At 39.5% G+C, this 20,784-nt stretch overlaps 1 protein-coding gene across 2 annotated transcripts in view; it reads right to left on the reverse strand.

The window, feature by feature from the left end:
• The window catches only part of LOC102245558 (CUGBP Elav-like family member 2), a 592,914-nt gene that overhangs the window by 341,490 nt on the left and 230,640 nt on the right, over positions 1–20,784 (reverse strand). For both annotated transcript variants that reach the window (XM_014548447.1, XM_005877131.2), the window contains exon 2: positions 19,922–19,957. Coding sequence is in view for 1 of the 2 variants with exons in the window: in XM_005877131.2 (XP_005877193.1) it covers positions 19,922–19,957 (36 nt within the window). In the remaining variant the exon portion in view is untranslated. The remainder of the gene's footprint in view (positions 1–19,921; positions 19,958–20,784) is intronic.

Here is a 20,784-nt window from a genome sequence, read left to right on the forward strand (position 1 = left end):
CCAGCAGTGCATGAGGGTCCTTTTTCTCCACATCCTCGCCAGCACTTGTCATTTGTTGATTTGTTGATGATAGCCATTCTGACAGGTGTGAGATGGTACCACATTGTTGTTTTGTATGCATTTAAAAATGTGTATGTTTATTCTGTCTTTAAGATACATCCTTCCTCAAAGTCACCAGCCACCACTGCTTCTTTCTTATCCCCTTTGAAGTTGAGCTTCTTAAATGAATCATCTAGACTTGCTCACTTACTACTCATGTCTAAGTCCACTCCCATCTGGCTACCTTCTTACTTCTCAGGTCAATACTTCTCCTGGATACACCTTTACACTGCTCCTCAGTGATTATAATTACTGAGCTGCCAAAGTGGTCAAGTGTATCAAATGCTACCAAGAGACTAAGCAATATATGTACTGACATGTCTACACATGGGATTAGATTTAGCTACACCTGGGTCACTTGCAACCATTGTAAAATTTCATTGGTGGGAGAAAGGGGCATATCTCTCATTCAGCAAATCAACTATCTACACCCCATAAGGCAAAGTGACTGAAGAGGCTCCAAGTCACATACCTAGATAAATCCAGTACTAGAACAGGAACCCTGACTTACCAGTTCAACATGTGCCCAAGACATGCTGACAGTTGTTCCATAGTGAGTATAGACTGAGCTTCCCTTCTCCTTTGTGGGAAGAGCACTTCCCTTAAGCCTACCTGCAGAGGGTCAAGTTACAGAGTCCATTCAGGAGACATTTGGGTAGGGAAGAGAACTAGTTCATTGAGAAGTGTTTTGCCCAAGGCTCTAGAGTCCTACCAGAGTATCCCACACTTTCTAAGTCCAGTTCTATGTCAGTCACCCCCTTGTTCCCTATCATAATTCACTCATTCTACTAAGAAGTGCACACTTCAGCTTCTGCTCCTGAGCTCTCATCTAGGTTCCAGATCTGAATGTCATACTCCTTTCAAAGTTTAACCAACTCTTCCTTCAGCCCCATGTGAGAGCACTGCCCCTCAAGGTAGTCGTTTGATAGTGATACCTATCTCTTCACCCATAATAGCAGACTTATGGGGCCTGCCCTGAGCCTATCCTGGGCTGCAACTCCAGTTTCTTTCTAGCCACAGTGGGACAATTTTCCATTATTGAAGAAATAATTACCACATTGCTTGTGACCCTGTGGTTTTTCTTCTTTACCCTTGTGCACCGGGCCTCTAATCCTATATAATAAAAGGGTAATATGCAAATTGACCCTAACAGCAAAACAACTAGGAATAACTGGTCACTATGACACACACTGACCACTAGGGGGCAGATGCTCAATGCAGGAGATGCCCCCTGGTGGTCAGTGTGCTCCCACAGGGGGAGCTCTGCTCAGCCACAAGCCAGGCTGACGGCTGCCAGCACAGCGGTGGTGGTGGGAGCCTCTCTCGCCTCCTCAGCATCACTAAGGATGTCTGACTGCAGCTTAGGCCTGCTCCCCACTGGCAAGTGGACATCCCCTGAGGGCTCCTGGGCTGCCAGAAGGATGTCTGACTGCCAGCTTAAGCCCGATCCCCCAGGGAGCGGGCCTAAGCCAGTAGGTGGACATCCCCTGAGGTGTCCCAGACTGCGAGATGGCACAAGCCAGGCTGAAGGACCCCCCGAGTGCACAAATTTTTGTGCACCAGGCCTCTAGTATATATATAAAAGCCTACCATTCGATGGGTAGCTATGATGCACACTGACCACCAGGGGGCAGACGCTCAATGCACAGGCATGGAAACATGGAATAGACTGATGAATCTCAGAGGAAAGGGGGTAGGGGGGGAAGAGATTAACCAAAGATCTTATATGCATACTAGAGGCCCAGTGCACGATTTGTGCACTGGTGGGGGCCCTCAGCCTGGCCTGTGGGGATCGGGCCAAAACCAGCAGTCCAACATCTCTCGAGGGGTCCTGGACTGTGAGAGGGCCCAGGCCAGGCCTAAGGATCCCACCGGTGCATGAATCTGTGCACTGGGCCTCTAGTACCTATATAAGCAGCCTCTGTAATGACCCCCAATGATCCTCACACCTTCTACTCATCTCCTTGTATTAGCCTTTCTCTGAGTATGGGTTGGACCTTGTGGCTCATTTAGGACAAAGAGAACACAGTAATAGTTCATGTATGTCACTTAGGACATCAGGTTTAAAAAAGACTGTGACTGCCATCTTACTTGTTTGCTACAATGAAAGCCAGCTTCCTTGTGAAGAAGCCCACATGGCAAGGAAGTAGGGGAGGCCCTGGTCCACAGAAAACCAGGAACTGAGGCTCTCAGTCCAATAGTTGGTAGAAACTAAATCCTTCCAACAATCATGTGTATGAGTTGGAAAGTGGATCCTTCCCCAGTTGAGTTTTCATATGAGATTGCAGTCCCAGCCTAATCCTTGATTGTAGCTTTGTGAAAGACCTGGAAGAATAAGCCCTCAGCAAAGCCATACCCAGATTCCTGAACCAGAGAAAATGAGATAACAAATGTTTGTTGTTTTAAGCTGCTAAGTTTTGGGGTAATTTGTTACATAAAAGCAGGGTCAAGAGTAGGGAAACATATATCCAAGACAATTTTTCTTTTTTAGTCCTAAATCAAATTGAAAAAAGAGAAATACATGGCTGAAATTCAAACATGATGACAAAAATGGTGTGTGTGAGGGTCATTTGGCTTTTGATTTCCAAGGTTAGCAATTAAGAGGAAAATAACACTCATATCCTTCTATTCTCACCTTCCCAACAGAATGAAAGGAGGAAACAGTTCATTGTCACTAGCTTGGTGTCACTTGCTTCTTTTATGTAGCTGTTTTGGGCAGATGGAAAGTGAGTCTAGCATCCAAGTGCAATGTTAGCCTTAATGAATTCCCCAAATCCCTTATTTCTGGGGTAAATTTACTTTATAACCACCACTATCGCCAACAAAAAATTAAATCAATAAATCAGTATGAGGAAATTGTCAGGAGGAGCTAGGAGTCCTGCTAAAGAAAGCAAGTGTTTGTGGATGAATTCCCACTCACTCTGTGACGGGTCTGCCACCCAGTGCCCGGGCCACGGGAGGCTGAGGGAGAGAGACAGCATTAGGCATGAAAACACTTCAGTATTTTGGGTCCAGGTTGGCCCTGTAGCACATTTCTCTACTCTTTCAGGAAAGAGGAAAGCTCATTGGCAAGCTCTTTCTGCTCATATTTCTGTCAAGGAGCACATATTTCTAACTTATTAACTCTTTGATAGTGTCAAACTCTATAAACTTGATGCTGCTTTCTCAGGCCCCCTTCCTCCTCTGGGGTGATTTCTGTAGAATATCACTCAGGCCCCAGAAAAGGGCCCCTGACTGTAAGTTATGAGGTTAACACAGTTGTTGGCTGACAGGAAGCCAATGCTGGCTTTTCCAATTCTATTGGAATTCTGCATTTTTTCCTCCCTTCTTCTCTCCCATCCTTCTTTCCTTCATTCACCAAATAAATACTAACTAAGCATCTGCTAGGTACCAGGCACTATACCAGTTGCTGGGAATACAATGTGATCACACTGATAAAATAGATACTATCAATGCCCTGCTTTTATGCCCTGAATTTGCCCTGAAGGTCAACTGAAGATCCTTCCCTAAAAGTCTCTGAGTTCTTGCCTCTTTCAGCCTTTCAGAGAGGGCTTTCTCTGGCCCTAGGAGTGACTGGCCTGAGCATGAGAAGACAGACTGCCCGAGAACGAATACATCTGGAGCGATGTCAACCACTGAAGGATAAGGCATTATCAAAACTATTGTCCCTCAGTGGAGCAGGGTCCCAGTGGGCTCCAGTCCCTGTGGCCAGGCAGTAACCTACTCATGAACATATGTTTCCTAGCTGCCCTCCCTCCCTGCCTCACTTCCTCACTCCCTCATGTCCTTGGACTCCAATCCTTGTCTCAGAGTCTGTTTTTGGGGAAACTCCTTGAATTTGCAAACTCATTGGGGAGATATAGAAAAGTAACTTCAAATTGTCACAAAACTCCATTTTTTTTCCAACTAAGAAAATAGAAGCATGTGAGGATTCAAATCCAGAATCATCTAAACCTAAGTTGCCTGACCTGTTTGCAATGACATTTTAACATACCCCTAAGAGTAACAAACATCCATAAAGCATTAGTTCAAATGAAATTTGAAAAATGTAGAAAACACAGGCATATTTTTCTGAAAGAATTATGATGCAATGTCTTACTAGTAAATATCACACCCTAGCATTTTTCATTCTCTAAATGTAAAGATAATCCTTTGTTATTTGGTTCTTTGAATTGGCTGTACTGTTTAGCTTTTTGTTAAACCTAAATAATATTTCCTATTCTGTAAAATAATATAATACCCAGAATCAAATGAATTCTACTTGGTAAAGTTTACTTGAACGCTATTTTTCATCAATATCACATGCCTATTAGAAAACAAAGAACAGCTGGCTTTTCACTAAAGTGATTATTTTTCATTACTGAATTCTGAATATTCAGTGTTACCTGTCTCTCTTCCTATCTCTCGAGTCATCCCAAATTAGATTGCTGTAACAAGACACCCCAGTTTACTTTAGTAGAGGGGACAGGATGAGATAAATGGAAATAGAGGTGAAAGGAGAGAAGTAAAATTGCTTCTATAACACTTTCCAGTTTCCTACAGAATAAATAAAACAAAGATAATTTTAACATCTGTGTAGTCCATAAATATCAGTTTCCACAAATCAGCTATATAGCCTGTGAATTGACTATAGTTTTGAAGCTGATTCCTGAATATGCATATATATGTATAATATATGAGTATTAATATATACTTATATAATACTATATATTCTATTATATATATATATTCATACTGTCATACTACCCAGACATATACTGTCTGTCTACAGTCACAGATACAGAATGAGGACACCTGGGAACTAAATTACTTGACATAAATAAGACTTCATATATGTAAAATAAAGCTTCCTAATAGCCAAACTGTGGTCTCTGCTTCAATGATAGCTACTCATCATAAAATCAGAATTGAAAGTCAAACCTTGATTGATACTGTATTCTAAACTTGTACCAACTCAATAACATAATATTGCCTTTATATAGTTCTTTTCAATCCACAGATGTCTACAGCAGGTTTACAATAACTCAGAGTTTGAAAAGAAATTACTCCTGCACTGGCAGTTTCCAAAATGCTTTGTAGTATTTTCTGAAAAAGTAAATAATAACAATCCAACCAAAGATGTAAGGTAGAATAATATAAATAAAAATAATATAAATAAAAGCATCATATTCCTAAAGGTATGGATGTAGAACTTGGAAAGCGACTGTTACATCTTTTGAACAAGATGTGACAGGTGGTTTCCCAGTCCCTTTCTTGCTCATAGGGTGGCCCAGAGACCAGAATTCTCAGATCTCCTATGGGAGCTTCTAGAAATGGAGAATTTTGGGTGACACCCCAGACCAACTGAATCAGAACATTCATTTTAACAAAATTCTCTGGCCACTTACGTGCACATTAAGATTTGAGAAACACTATTGTGTACATCATCATATATGTAACATCAGCACTTGTTTCAGCACTTTGCTTTCATTTAGCAAGAACAAAGCTCTGGTGTGAATACTGGAAATTAGGTTTTTGTCCCTGGGGGCAGGTGTGGAAGGAGGACAGAAGTTACCAAAGAAGGAGGGGTGGGGGGGGGAGGTGCAGACAACCAGAAAGTAGCTAAAAGGGTTTCTGGTTCTATGGCCTCAAAATAGGCCCTGAAATAATAACTGGACTCCACCTACACCAAGCAAATATCAGCTTGTCCAGCAAGAGCAAATTGTGTAGTTTGAGGACTTGCTTTTGAGTCTGTCATGCTCAGTCTAATCATCTGTAAAACGTGATGATACAATGTAAGTTCCATCTAGCTCTAAAGTTCAACATACAAAAAAGAAATCCAGGTGTATATGGGGGGTAGAACATTCACATAAGGATATTTGCACAATTCTCATGCAGATTACATTGTGCTCTTGGACAACTTTTATGTTAAAATGTAATTATTACTCCTCTGAGAGGAACCATTTCTTTCTTGCTTTCTTTTTTTTTAGGAAAAGCATTTACTTATTTAAAAATTATTTATTACATTATATTTTTTATTGAGTGACAGTAACCACTTCTTTACCTTTGTTCCTTCTAATGATTTTATTGCTTCTTTCTACTTTACAAATGTCAGCTACAATGTACATGCATATCAGAGAAGGGAGAGATTCCCACGAGAGAATAAGAGGAAGGGAGGAGTGAAGCGTATGAGAAATCTTTGCAGAGTTGCTGCTTATGAGAGTTCAAGAGAACCACCTTGACTTCATCTTGTTCTCCAGCCCTCAGTTCCTTTTACAGGGTCTCGTTTTCTAATTCTAAAGTAGTATTGTCCCTTTTTCTATCTAGAAACAGGAGTATAACCTTTTCACCCTTATAAGCATCCCTGTATGATTGTCAACAAAATCTAAAATATTCATGGCTCAACCACCCCTAAGCTAATGCTATACAAGCTACCAGGTACTGCTTCATGACCTATTTTTCCTTAACTGTTACATAGAAAATTGTTCCAAATCATCCCCAAAATAATCTCTGCTCTTTCATTTATAATATTTAAGCAATACTGGAACTAGCCCACAAACTAAAGAGCTAAAATGTTGCATTCAACGTGGGTTTCAATTTACCCTGGTATTAAAGGGAGACTCTTGCATCATGGAAGTTGAACTTGGATAGGACTTTCTCAACTGAATGCTGTCAGCTGCCAGAGCTTCGGGCAAAAACCCAGAAGACATGAAACTTCAGACATGATGGATTAGCCAAGAAGCACCAGGCCAATATGAGAAAGGCCAAATGAGAGCAGGCAGCAAACACAATTCTGTTGCCAGCAGAACTCTGCTATCAGGGTCATGTACAAATTTTCATAGTGAAAGTCAGGCACAAGATGGCAACTGAAGAGGGCATTTAAAGGGGAAGTAAGTCACCTCAGAGAACTCCTTTTTTATTCTCCTGAGAAATTGCCAGAATGAATTAGAAGCCATTTGAGTGTTGCATTCATTACTGCTTCAACATTATTTGTCCTCAAGAATTCCCTTCCAAATTTGCATCTTGCCTAATTTGGCAAAGGATACCACCATAAAAGCAACTTCAAAACCCATTTATGTGGACAAAATGTCTTCAACAAAACTTCCATGCAAACTACTTCCAAGATGCTTTATTCCCAGACTCTCAAACCTTCAGTTCCATGTCCACAGTGCCCCTCACCTCCACCAGAAATGTTCATCTAGATATCTGGCCTTTGCCTCTAATTCAATATAAAACAACCTGCTTTCTAGGCTCATATTTCCCAGTAAGCTCTTCTGGCAGACCTCCATGATTTGTGATGGAATTATTATGACACTAGAGGCCTGATGCATGAATTCGTGCAACAGTGGGGTCCCTTGGCCTGGCCTGCGGGATTGGGCTGAAACCGGCTCTCCAACATCCCCCGAGGGGTCCCGGATTGCAAGAGGGCCAGGGAGGACTGCGGGAGGGCTCCAGGGCGTGTCCAGCCCATCTCACTCAGTCCAGATTGGCCCGGACGCCGGCAGCAAGCTAACCTACTGGTCGGAGCATTTGCCCCTTGGTGGTCAGTGCACGTCATAGTGAGCGGTTAAGTGGCCTTAGCATATCATTAGCATATTATGATTTGATTGGTTGAACAGACAACTGGATGACCAGACACTAAGCACTTAGGCTTTTATTATATAGGATTCCCAAACTGGAAACATGACCAGCATTTGGACTGGCTTTCTCCTTCATCACCTAAGTTTTATTGATTTGTTTTCCCACCATTTTCTGTAATCAAACAGTGATTTTTTTTTCTACAGTGACTAGTTTACTTCATGTATTCATTATCCTAATTTGGACTATTTAGAAAAATCCTTATCTCCCAGTTACTCATTAATTCATTTGGCCAATATTTGAGCATCTACTCTGTGCTGTAGGCTCTGTGCTAGGTGTTTAGGATAAAAAAGTGAGCAAAATGGACTTGGTCCTAGTCCTCAGGGAGTTTCTGGGCTGGTGGAGCTCTTCCCATTGCAATGCATTGTGCAGGACACCATCTGATTAACCTTGCCAACACACTCTCTGAATAATATATTCAATGCCTCCAATGGCCTCCTGAAAAGAAAACAAAGCAAAACAACAGCAAAGCTACTCTATCATTTTTTAAAAATATATTTTATTGATTTTTTACAGAGAGGAAGGGAGAGAGATAGAGAGTCAGAAACATCGATGAGAGAGAAACATCAATCAGCGGCCTCCTGCACATCTCCCACTGGGGATGTGCCTGCAACCCAGGTACATGCCCTTGACCGGAATCGAACCTGGGACCTTTCAGTCCGCAGGCCGACGCTCTATCCACTGAGCCAAACTGGCTTCAGCAACTACTCTATCATTTTAAAGCTTACAAGCTGGCTTCTATAGACTTCATTAATTTCATATTTCATTATTCTCTCAACAAATCATCTGGTTGAAACCAGCTGGCTGAATCTCCACTTCTGGACACTCCATAGTCCTTGCTCTTTGCTTTGTTACTGCTATTTCTTTTCCCAGAAGATCTATACCTTCCATTGTAATATTTTTCTAATTGCCATACAAAATATGTTCCTTCTCTCTCTCTCTCTCTCTCTCTCTCTCTCTCTCTCTCCTGTGAATTTAAATATTTACTAAATTTATACGGTACTTAATGTACTCAATAAAAATGTTTTCACCTTATCATGTGACAGATTCTGTGCTTGCACTGGGATCCAAGGAATAACATACTTTCTCTTACTATAAATCAGATCTCTACTTTTAGAATCTTTGGTTCTTAAATACAGGGATCACTGTACCTTGTATCTTCCATATATTTCTTTGTTCATATAGGTTCTCAAAGATGCAACTAGTAATAATGATATCATTAATATCCACAGATTCATTTTGAGGTTTCATTATTTATTATGTCCATATACATCTTCATTATTCATTAAGTATTTAAATTAGTTGTGAGCCAGTCGTAGAAACCTATTTCAATAAAAGTATAATTTGGGAATGATTTCCTTTTACTTTGGAAGAAGAGCTCTATACACTATAATGAATTGCAAGCCCCCAGGTAACACACTTATAGATACCAGCCTGAGAGCCACAGGTCTGATTCTGGTGAGAGAGGGTCTCAAATGCTGTATTGTGATAATAAACAGAATTTCTACTTATTCACTGGATAACAATGCTCCCAATCTAGATTGCTCTTTATAATCCTTTATATAGCTCAGCAATACTCCTTAAAGTTATATCTAGTAGGTTTGGGATGAATAGGGATGAACCCATACAAGTAGAGGGCTAAGGATGAATAGTCAGGCTAAATGGTGAATTTATTTTCTCTGTTGGCTGTGTCACTGCTTCAGTTTGGTTTTATAAAGTGCTATGTGAGTTTAATGTTGCTTATTTGAAAAATGAAAACAACATAGGATGCTTGAGTGGTTTGGGCCCAAAAGGAAATCTGTATATGTGCCAGAAAGAGGGAAAAGGGAAATACATAATAGAAACATTTACAAAACCTAATCTGAAAAGAAAGGTTTACAAGGTATAAAGTTAAGTATGCATAAATGAGAATGAATGTTATTAATTTACATGCTCTTGGTAGCTTGACAATTCCAAACACCAATGGAGGCAAATGTAGAAAGCAAACCAACCCTGAATAGGAAGAGGAGCTCTCCCACCTGGTGCTGTCAAAGCTCAGTGGACAGCAAAAGCGGAATCCCTTTGAGGAGGCCAGAGAAGCTTTCATACAACAAAGTGGTATTAAGTAAATATAAAATAGCTGTATCTAACACAGAATTTTATCTTGGCAGGGCTCCTTTAAATACAAAGGAAAATGAATGACAGGAAGTTATATGACTCAAAATTATTACCCAAGAGGTTGTAATGGCTGTTAGAATACTCAAGCCATGAATTCTCCTTTATTCTGCTATTGGTTCTGCTTTCTGCAAGTTGTGTGTGTGTGTGTGTGTGTGTGTGTGTGTGTGTGTGTGTGTGTTCCCTTGCATACTCTCAAGAGGTGCAACTTTTACATAGCAAACAAGGAATTCTAATCCCAAAATTACATCTTCCATGAAAACCATCTTCTATCCCCTTGCTCTAGAAATTATGAAGATATGAATACTTCCACAAACAATGATTAAAGCTCCAATTCTATACAGTAACACTTTCAGGATATGGCAGGTTTTATCTTAAAGGAGTCTTACCGCTATACAAATGCTCTCACGCACAAATAATGAAATTCTCAAAATTGGGATAAATATGCTTTGTAGAATATTTATTTTGATGATTTATTTCAGGTCGCACTTGTGGATAATACAGCATAGCTTTGGATTACTGAGCCAATGAGAAAAATCTAAATGAAAAAAAAATTAGGGCAGGCCTTTATTAATTTTTAAAGTATGCCTTTGCTATACTCTTATAAAGAGCCAAACAGGGTATCAAAATCTCTAGAGATCACCAGTATAATTTCTTTATCATGTTCCATTTAAAATTTAATTATGCAGTCTACAACAAGAAGAATCTGAGCAGTTTAAATAGGTCATGCAGTGAGTAACTTAACAATATTCTAAAGTTTTCCTTGTAAAGATCATTCCTTTAATAGTCTGTTACACATCAGAACACTATATTACAAAACAAGTGTAATTTAATTCAGTCACTATGGACTCATATACATCTATAAAGAATGAAATGTTTTGATTTAGGTAATTTGGAGAATTAATGAAAATCATGTTCCTGATAGAACTGGCTATGATAGATGGGGAATATTTGCATAAATACTTTCTTTGGGTAATTGTCATTTTCATGTATTACAGCAAGGTCAAGGGAATTTTATATTTAATGTTTGGGCATTTTTGTTTTACATCAATAATCATTCATAGCAAAGCAAAAATGTAGCCACTGAATAATTAATATCTGAATTAGAGGTTCATATAGCCTATGACTTGACACTCCTCATTGTCCATCTCAAATTTCAATTAGTATACAACTCAAATTTCTTATACTAAAATAACAAAGTAAGCACTATTTTGAATAGTTTACATGTATCATCTCATTTCATTCTCAGAACTTTTGGTCCTGTATTACCCCTCATTTTATAGGTGAAGAAAACAAGGCACAGAGAGGTTAAAAACTTACCAAGGTCACAGAACTAGTTAAGTGGCCAAACTGGGATGTGAACACGCTGGAATTAGGCTCCAGGGCACATGTGTGGAATCACTTCACTAGGCTGTTTATTATAATGCAATCAGGTGTCTTGTCTTGGACATAGACACTACCCAAGTGTTAATAAGAATAAGTAGCATAAAGCTATCTTTGAATGAACCACTATAATAGCTACCTTGTATTAATTTGCTTGTTGTTTGCCAGGCTCTGAGCTAAATATTTTATATAGATTATCTTCTCATTGTGACACTATAAGATGAGCATCACAATTTTTCCAAATTCACAAATGAAACATGGAGACAGAGATATTAACTAACTGGCTCACAGTCACATGACTAAGAAGTGGCAGACACAAGATTCAAGTGTGTCTGAGCCCACAGCCCAATGCCTTAACCACTATACTAATATACACTCAACAACAGTGGAGCCAAAGAGCTTGAAAACACATTTAGGTTAATTGCTTTCAGCCAATAAGTTGAGTTTTTCTGGGTGCCAAGAATGTAAAGCAGTGAGTAGAGTAGGTAGGGTGATAGAAGGCAGAAATCATATATCTGGTCTACCACTGGCTCTTTGGGAGAAAGTTTCTTCAAAGCTCCCTCTCTCTTTCCCTGTTATGGACTGAATGTTTGTGTGACCCTCCCTCCACAAAATTCATATGTTAAAGCTCTAACCCCCAATGCCTTTGGGGGAGATTAGGTTTAGATGAGGCTGTAAGAGGAGTTCCTCATGATGGGATTAGAGCCCTTAAAAGAAGAGAACAGGGAGTTTGATTGATGACTACTACATTGCAACAGAGGAAATGAGGAGCCAGTTGGGGGGGCATTTTAATAGTTACAGTGGGACTTTATGATGGATTAGAGCAGTGGTTCTCAACCTTCCTAATGCCGTGACCCTTTAATACAGTTCCTCATGTTGTGGTGACCCCCAACCATAAAATTATTTTCGTTGCTACTTCATAACTGTAATTTTGCTACTGTTATGAATCGTAATGTAAATATCTGATATGCAGGATATATTTTCATTATTACAAATTGAACATAATTAAAGCATAGTGATTAATCACAAAAACAATATGTAATTATATATGTGTTTTCCGATGGTTGTTTGACCCCCAAAGGGGTCGCAACCCACAGTTTGAGAACCACTGGATTAGAGAGAGATGGGGAAAGTAGAAAAATTAGAGATAAATTTTGGAGGTTGAGCCAAAGGCTTTGCTGATGGATGGTCTGCTAAGTGTGAGAAAAAGAAAGGCAATATAAATAACTTTAGGTTTCTCATTTGAGCAGTTGGGTGCATGGTGGTAATGTGGGTATGGCTAGGATCCAAAAGTTATTTTTTTGGTCACATCAAGTTTAGGATATTATATCTAAGTATTGATGTTAAATTGACAGCTGGATATTCAGATTTGAGGCTCAAGGAAGAAGTTGGGGCTGGAGATATAAAAATGGAAACAATCCATATAAGATGATCTTTAAACCCATGGAACTAGATGAAATCTCTCTCCACAACCCTCTACAATTAAAGAGAGAAGTGGGCAAGGGAAACCTGGTTGCCTCACCATTTAGAGTCAAGTAGAAGAGGAAGGACAGGCAGAAAGATTGAGAAAGGACAGCCAGTGAGAGAGGAAGAAAATGGGAGTTTGGTGTCCCAGAAATCAAAGAGGCATTTCATGGAGAAGGAAGAAGTCCCTGTCTTGAATGAGAAACCAAACAAGAGAACAGATAAATGGCCCTTGATTTTAGCTAGATGGAGGCTGCTACTGACCTTGACCAGGCCTGTTTAGTAGAATCAAAGGGTCAGAAGTCTGGCTGGAATAGGCTGAGAAGAAAAAGAAACAAGAGAACTGTGGCAGATACCATTCCTCAAGTATGTACAAGCCATTTCCCCTACCCAGAGTCCTACCTTCCTCCTTGATGGCAGAATATGCATCTCATTATAAAGGCTGCAAGTACCGGAAGTCCAATTTTCATTCTCTAAGAGTTTATACATGGGCAGGAAATTCTTCCCTAAACTAGAGATACTTGAGAGGAGATGCCTTTCTTCACTAGATGCAGTCAGGTCTCCATGTGATAGCTGGAGCTGCTGCAACAATACTGTGAGCTTGAAGCACACCATGCCCAGCATGCTGTGGATGGCGGAGAAGAAAAAGGGAATGTGCCAGGATGCTGAATTAACACTGGGCCCTCTCTAACCTCTTGAACTACAGCTGCAAACTCAATTTGCATTTTCCAGCTTGATATAGCTACAGTGCCTTTTAGATAGATTCAACCTGAGAAAATAATAAAGGAAATATATATATTTAGAACAAGGTTTATGTAGGAAAGAATTCAGGCACTGACCAGGAGTGAAGGATGCATTGTATAAGGTTAGGAGGTGGGGTTTAGGCAGGGTGGAAGGGAGAACACATCTTACCAACTGTGACTGTGGCCTCAGAGTCAATATGCAATATGATGGTTGGGTGCTGGAAGCAGGGAATTGAGTAGTGTAAGGTGTAAGGTTTGGGAACCAATCACTTAAGCCAAAGGGCTTGTATTTTATTGTTAGCCAAGTGGTAAATCTGGAGAGAGAGGGGCTCTGAGGATTGTAAGGCCCAGGAGTACCATGAAATTCTATATGGAGAACTTCAAGTCTTTTTCTTTCCCCAAATCTATTCTATGGATTTGCCCAGATTACTCTTCTTAAGGGGCAGCTTAGAACGTTCCCTGGATGAACAGTATCAAAGAGAATAATGGCTCCTCACACAGGTGTCTAAACCCTTCACATCACCCAATCATCCCCTAAGCTCTCCTTCCTGCTTCTGCGCTCCATCCAACAAGATGGTACTACTTTCTGTTCCCTACACACATTCCCTGCACACCTCCCCTAGGCATTAATGATGACATTCCCTCTGTGCACAGCTCCCTCCTCTGCCACATATTTAAACCTGACCCATCTGCTCAGTCCTGCTCAGAATGTTGATTCATGATGCTGTCCTGGCTTCCTCCAATCAGAAGTGGCCCACGTTGTTGCTGAAATCCCTTAGTGCATTTAGTTTACTGACATGTCTTTCTACTCAGGGCATTAAGCATGTTCCACCTAGCACTATGATTGTCTGTATCTGCGACACTAGATCAAACTATTTAGGGGAAGGGCTGATGTTTTGTTTGTTATCTACCACAGAGCCTACAAGCATTCTAGCATATAGCTAGTGCTCCATGCACCTTTGTTGAATTAATGAATAAATGATAAATTCTGTAAATACTGAACCAGAGGGAACTGTTCTATATTAGAGGTTATAAAGAAGACAGGAAATGTTCACCTGATCTAGATTAATTAGTAAGAGATTGGCCTGGAACTACCAAATTTTTTTTTTTTAAGATTCCACATATAAGTTATATCATGCAGTACTTGTCTTTCTCTGTCCGGCTTATTTCACTTAGCATAATGCACTCAAGGTCCATCCATGTTGTCACAATGGCAGAATTCCTTCTTTCTCAAGGCTAATACTCCATTGTATATATATTTGCCACATCTTCTTTATCCATTTATCTGCGGACAGACAGGTTTTTTCTATATTTTGGCTGTTGTGAATAATGCTGCCATGAACACGGGAGTGCATATATCTCTTCCATAACCTGTTTTCATTTTCTTTGGGTATATACCCAGAAGCTGGATCCCATAGTACTTCCAGTTTTAATTTTTGAGGAACTTTCCATACGGTTTTCCATAGTGGCTGCACCAATTCATTCCTATCAACAGTGCACAATGGTTCCCTTTTCTCCACATCCTTGCCAACATTTGTTATCTCTTGTCTTTTATATGATAGCCATTCTAACAGGTGTGAGATGACATTTCATGTGGTTTTGCTTTGCATCTCCCTGATGATTTGTGATGTTGAACATCTTTTAAGGTACCTGTTGGCCATCTGGGATGTCTTCTTTGGAAGAATATCTATTCAGCTCTTCTGCCCACTTTTTAATCAGATTGTTTGCTTTTTGCTTTTTTTGCTATGGAGCTATATAAGTTCCTCATATATTTTGGATATTAATATATATATTAGAGACCCAGTGCATGAATTCATGCGTGGATGGGGTCCCTCTGGGTGGCCTGCAGGGATTGGACTGAAACCTGCAGTCCAATGCCGCCTGTAGCTCCTACCTGCCGCTCCCGCTCATCCCGGCCCCACTGTGCCTGCTGTGGGCTTGTGCCCAATCAGTCCCGATCAGGAGAGGCTCGAGCTGCCACAGCAGTGCTTGCCAGCCATGAGCCCTGCCTCTGGTGCCCTCCCAAGGGGAGTGGCCTGCAGGATTGGGCTGAAACCGGCTTTCCAACATCCCCGGAGAGGTCTCAGATTGCAAGAGGGCACAGGCCAGGCTGAGGGACCCCACGGGTACACGATCGATTGGGCTGGGGAGGGTCCTCGGGAGGGGTCCAGGGCGTGTCCAGCCCATCTCGCTCAGTCCTGATCTGCCAGACCCCAGCACCAAGCTAACCTACGGGTTAGAGCATCTGCGCCCTGGTGGTCAGTGCACATCGTTGACTGTCTGCACCTTGGTTGTCAGTGCCTGTCATAGCGAGCAGTTGAGCAGCCTTAGCATATCATTAGCATATTACGCTTTGATTGGTGGTTTGGTTGTTTTGCAGTTTGGTCTATTTGCATATTACCCTTTTATTATATAGGATATATGATTTGCAAATATTCCTCCCATTCATTAGGTTCCCTTTTAATTTTGTTGGTGGTTTTTTGTTTTTTTGTTTTTTTTTTTTTTTTGCTGAGCAGCCGCTTTTTAGCTTGATGTAGTCCCACTTGCTTATTTTGCCTTTGGTTACTAACATTTTTATCTTCTAATTTCTAAAGGTCTTTCAAAAGTCATCACTTCATATTGAGGACAATGAGAAATATGAGATTATGTTAGCTACGAAAGGCCTCCACAGGAGACAGAATATCTAATTTAAAACCCCTCTAGAGCCATAAGTGGTGAGTTGAGCTAGCAGAACTTACTTTGATTCTCCTCCTTTTCCTGTTGCTGATACCTGACCAGCCAAATCCATGACTGAGAAATGTGGTCAATCAGAAACTTCACTCTTGCCCTTCCACTACATGGAATCTGTTCAGTTCAAATTTTGGATAACAAAGTTCAATGATTTAAGACAAAAACTGCATTTTGGAAACTGCAATGCAATGAATGACTTTTGTCTCTGATAGTCACACAAAGCAAGCAGTTCATGTCTTTTTGGTAGATATGAATATGAATATGTCTCAAACAGTAATCCTATGGTGAATAGTGGTAGTCTAGGAATTGGGAGTTCTGCTTCTTATACTGAGTACTTATATTCCTTAGACCCCTCAAAGAAGGCATGGAAAAAGAGATCAAGTTATTAGATTAAAATACAAGAAAAAAAAGTCTAAGTTTTTCCTGCATAACTTTACTTTTTGGCCTCTGCCTCCACTATTTTATGCTAAAATTTAGTAAAAGACGACATCTGATTTATACACTGAATTATTTTAAGCTTCATTTACTGATACTTTATGTTCTTCAAAAATTACCCTGACTTCTCAGTGGTGTGCTTTCAGAACTAGCTTGTGGATCTCTGCTGTCATACTTAAGCTACTTCTGTTAAGGTGTATTAAGCCACTTTATTTTCCATACTGTTTAGTTTAGGTCGAGAAACAGTAGACTATATTAACAAGGAATTAAAATGCTCTCTCTTTTTCAAAAACAGCCACTAATATTGCAGATCACATTAAACCCTCGGTTAGTATAAACCTTGTTTATATCCTTACTCTGCTATCCAAAATAAAGTTGTATTTTTGTACAGGCACCATTTACATTAAAAACCAAGCTCATAATAACTAATTTAATGCCTGCATTCCTTTTGAACAATTGGGATATTATCATCATTTAATTAAAACACATCTACCTAAACTAAACTCCTCACCATTAAAAAACTTCTTGGAAAACATGCTTGTAATGGGGAATAAACAGCAACAATTGTTCTGACTGCTACATTGTTCTTTGCCACAGCAAAACAGAAGTGAGGAGTCACATGTAAGATTGAAAGTGATATTTTCCCAGTTCAAGAAATGTAAGCATACATCCCATTTCCGCCACACTTCCCGATAAGGAGGACAGCATGAGTACTATCTGCAGTCAGTTTAAATACTTGTTTTAATCCCGACAAGATCATTGGTCTTAATATTTAGAAGTACAATGCTTAGTGCATGTTGCTCATATAATCTAATTTTCCTGGTGACATATTATGACTATGCTTTCATTTCAGCAATGGCAAGAACTAGAAACACTGTAGCTTATCATTAGTAATGGAAAGCAAACCTGCTGCCTGTTCATACACCTTGTGCACGTATCTCATTTCAACTTCAAAGATGTTTAACTACCGGACACAAACCACCACACGATTGGGACAGTTTCACAGAATATTATCAACCAGCGGCCAGCCACTTTAAATTACGGCTACGTAAAGCAATTAAAGTTGAAATACTCTACCCTTGTGCAATATTTGTAAATCGCCTTTCAGAAAATTTCAAGACAGTCAAAGACGATGAAAACCAAACCACAAAACTGCTATAAAATTCCATTGTCTTCCTCCCCAGCCTCCTATCACCAGTTAGCAGTTGCCTGGATTGCAATTTTCTGTTTTCCTTAGATGTCCCAGCATAAGCATACTTTAGGACTAAAAGGATAAAACCCCCAGTGTCATGTTCCACTAATCATTACTATAAAACAACAAACCAAATAACTACAGGTGCCTTGTTCTTAACAGCACCAAGGTTCTCCAGGGCTCACTTGCACTTTCCCAGTGACAGGCTGAAGAAATTGGGAAAAAAGGGCTGAAAGCTAAATAACTGATTGCATTCCACAAGAGTGTACAAAAAACACAAATGCTACCAAAAGAAATATTCCAAATGCCAAGAGAAGTATTCGTCATTAAATAATTGCATTATTTTATGTTAATGTAAGGAAAGGTCATAATTGTGAATGAATATGTCCAAAATGCCTGTGGAGAAAGTAAAAAGAATACCTGAGGTTCCATTAGAAGCCAACTGAGAAATAACTGACATATTCCTCACACCCTTATTGCTATGCCATTACCACGACTGAGAGTTGCAGCTTGAATGGGATTGTTGTCATGTTTATTTTCAACATGATCCAACATTAGAATAACAAAACTTCATGAAAAAAAAAATAAGTAGGCTCATTACTAAAATATCTCTCACCAAACTCAGGAAGAGAGAGAACTCTCCCTGGAGTAATAAACCAGCTACAAAAGGAGATAATTCGCAGTGAATAAAGGAAATGCCACTTGGTATTCACAATAATAAGCATTGTTGCTTAATAGAATTCAGGGTGCACACCAGATTTTTCAGACATTTGAGTAATTTGTATCTGCATGTCCCAGCTCTGTGTGGGTCTCATCTGAGGGTGGTCCGCTGCTTAGCCATTCTAGAGAAGTTTGAAAGTCATTCTCTGTTCCCTTATTTGGGGATTAACTTCTTCACCACAGGCATGGGCAAATACACAACTCTCTGTCCCTGAAAATGATGTGATGCTGAAGCCTTCAGAGTGGACCTTCTCCCTAGGGAAGGCACAATGACAAACACACACAGGGGATACATACACCAGAGCACACATCTGCTTTAACCCCGCAAACCAGCACACAGTGGAAATGTTTCTTTGGGACGTTATCCAAAGAATTAAGACATGGAGTAATTTAAATATTTGGATCACAGTAAACCGTTTTTTGGCCATATTAATCATGATCCTATAAGCAAAGATTTTCTTTACATAAAAAAGCAACCGAATGTGCTTATCTCCTGTAACAGATGGTGACAATATGTACGGTTCCTATTCCCTGTTCATTATCATAGTCTGTTCACACTTCTTTTTCTTATTCTTAGGATTCTCTTGTTTTTCCATTTCTAATAGTTCCCAATACCCTATGCCCTATTCATTTGTTCACAAGTGGTTACTGAACATCCTGTAAAGCTAAGGCATGATGCTAGGTGCTATATGCAATGCTCAGCAAAATATCTCTTAAAGAATTGCCACTCCCTTCCTTTCCTTTTTTCTTCTAATAAATAGTGGTAATCATTTTTTATAGAGAGCTCTCTATAATTTGCATCCTGTTGATCATATCTTATTTCATACAGTGATAAAATATAAAAAATACATAAAATAGACTGATCATTTATATATTGATTTCTTTCCCTGGTGAGATAATATTACTAAGTGTTTAATTCAGTGATGATAAGAAATACAAACATATCTATATTATCATCAAAACTATGATATAAATGCTTTAGAGGAAGCTTAAGATTCTTTTATAAATCTATAAATCCTTGAACACAGTAACAATAATGGATATACTGAAGGAAAAAATCCAATTCCATGAATATAATAAAGGAAAAAGCATGTTGATGATTCCTGTGAAGAATATAGCTCATCTACGCATCCCCAGGTACAGGATCTATTCTAAAGGAATGAGAACTTCTCTAAGTCATATGTGGACATCACCCTCATCACTTCTTGGTTATATCACTTCTATGTGACTCACACACAGTTTTTGGCATTTACATAGTGAAATATGAGGTTTTAAATCTGATATGAGGGAGATAAAATGAAGAAGTCCTCTCTAAGAGCACACAGCGCTTCTATCTGGGAACATCAGAAATCACGCACAGAATAAGCATAGCATGTCTGCTCACCTTGGTAGGCTTCCAGCTAACTCTGTGGTCGTCTCTCTAGAGGGGGAAAAAAGAAGATATGTATAAAGAGCTTATCTTGTTAAATTCTAAAAACGTGTTTAATAAAACCATAATATAATGTTCCAAGGCATAACAGTACCATATATGTGCAAAAGATACTGTATATGCAGCTGTTCAGGAATTCAATATTGGTTAATCACATTTCTGATTAATTCCTATAAATGTTTCAATGGTTATTTTCAAAGGAAAATATTTTTAAATATATTTTATTGATTTTTTACAGAGAGAAAGGGAGAAGGATAGAGAGTTAGAAACATTGATCAGCTGCCTCCTGCATACCTCCTACTGGGGATGTGCCCGCAACCAAGTTACATGCCCTTGACCGGAATTGAACCTGGGACCTTTCAGTCCACAGGCTGACGCTCTATCCACGGAGCCAAACCAGCTAGGGCAGGAAATTTTACACACATGCAAAATATCTGCTTCTACTTCTTGGTGGTAGAACTTAATTAAGTTTAAAATATCAAAATTTAAAAATGTACAACATATAGAAGGAAACAGGAGGGGAAAAATCCTAAACTACCTTTTGAGATATTTTTTTCAGCTAAACAAATCATCTGTCTTCTCTTTCCAAGAATCATTTAGGAACATATTCTTTTAAGGTTGTGTCTTTGTGTTAATGCTGTCACTTGAGATTTATAAAAGAATAAATACAGCACAAAATCCAATTCTTTTAGTAGCAAATGACTGCTTTTCACGTCTTTGTTACAATGTCCTACCAGTTGGAATTATTGAAGGCACATGCTTATGATAATGCAAATGGCACAAAAGACAAGTCACTAGACCAGACACAAATTTAAAAA

Source organism: Myotis brandtii, unplaced genomic scaffold (genome assembly GCF_000412655.1).
Source record: "Myotis brandtii unplaced genomic scaffold, ASM41265v1 scaffold508, whole genome shotgun sequence".
Lineage (NCBI taxonomy): Eukaryota > Metazoa > Chordata > Mammalia > Chiroptera > Vespertilionidae > Myotis > Myotis brandtii.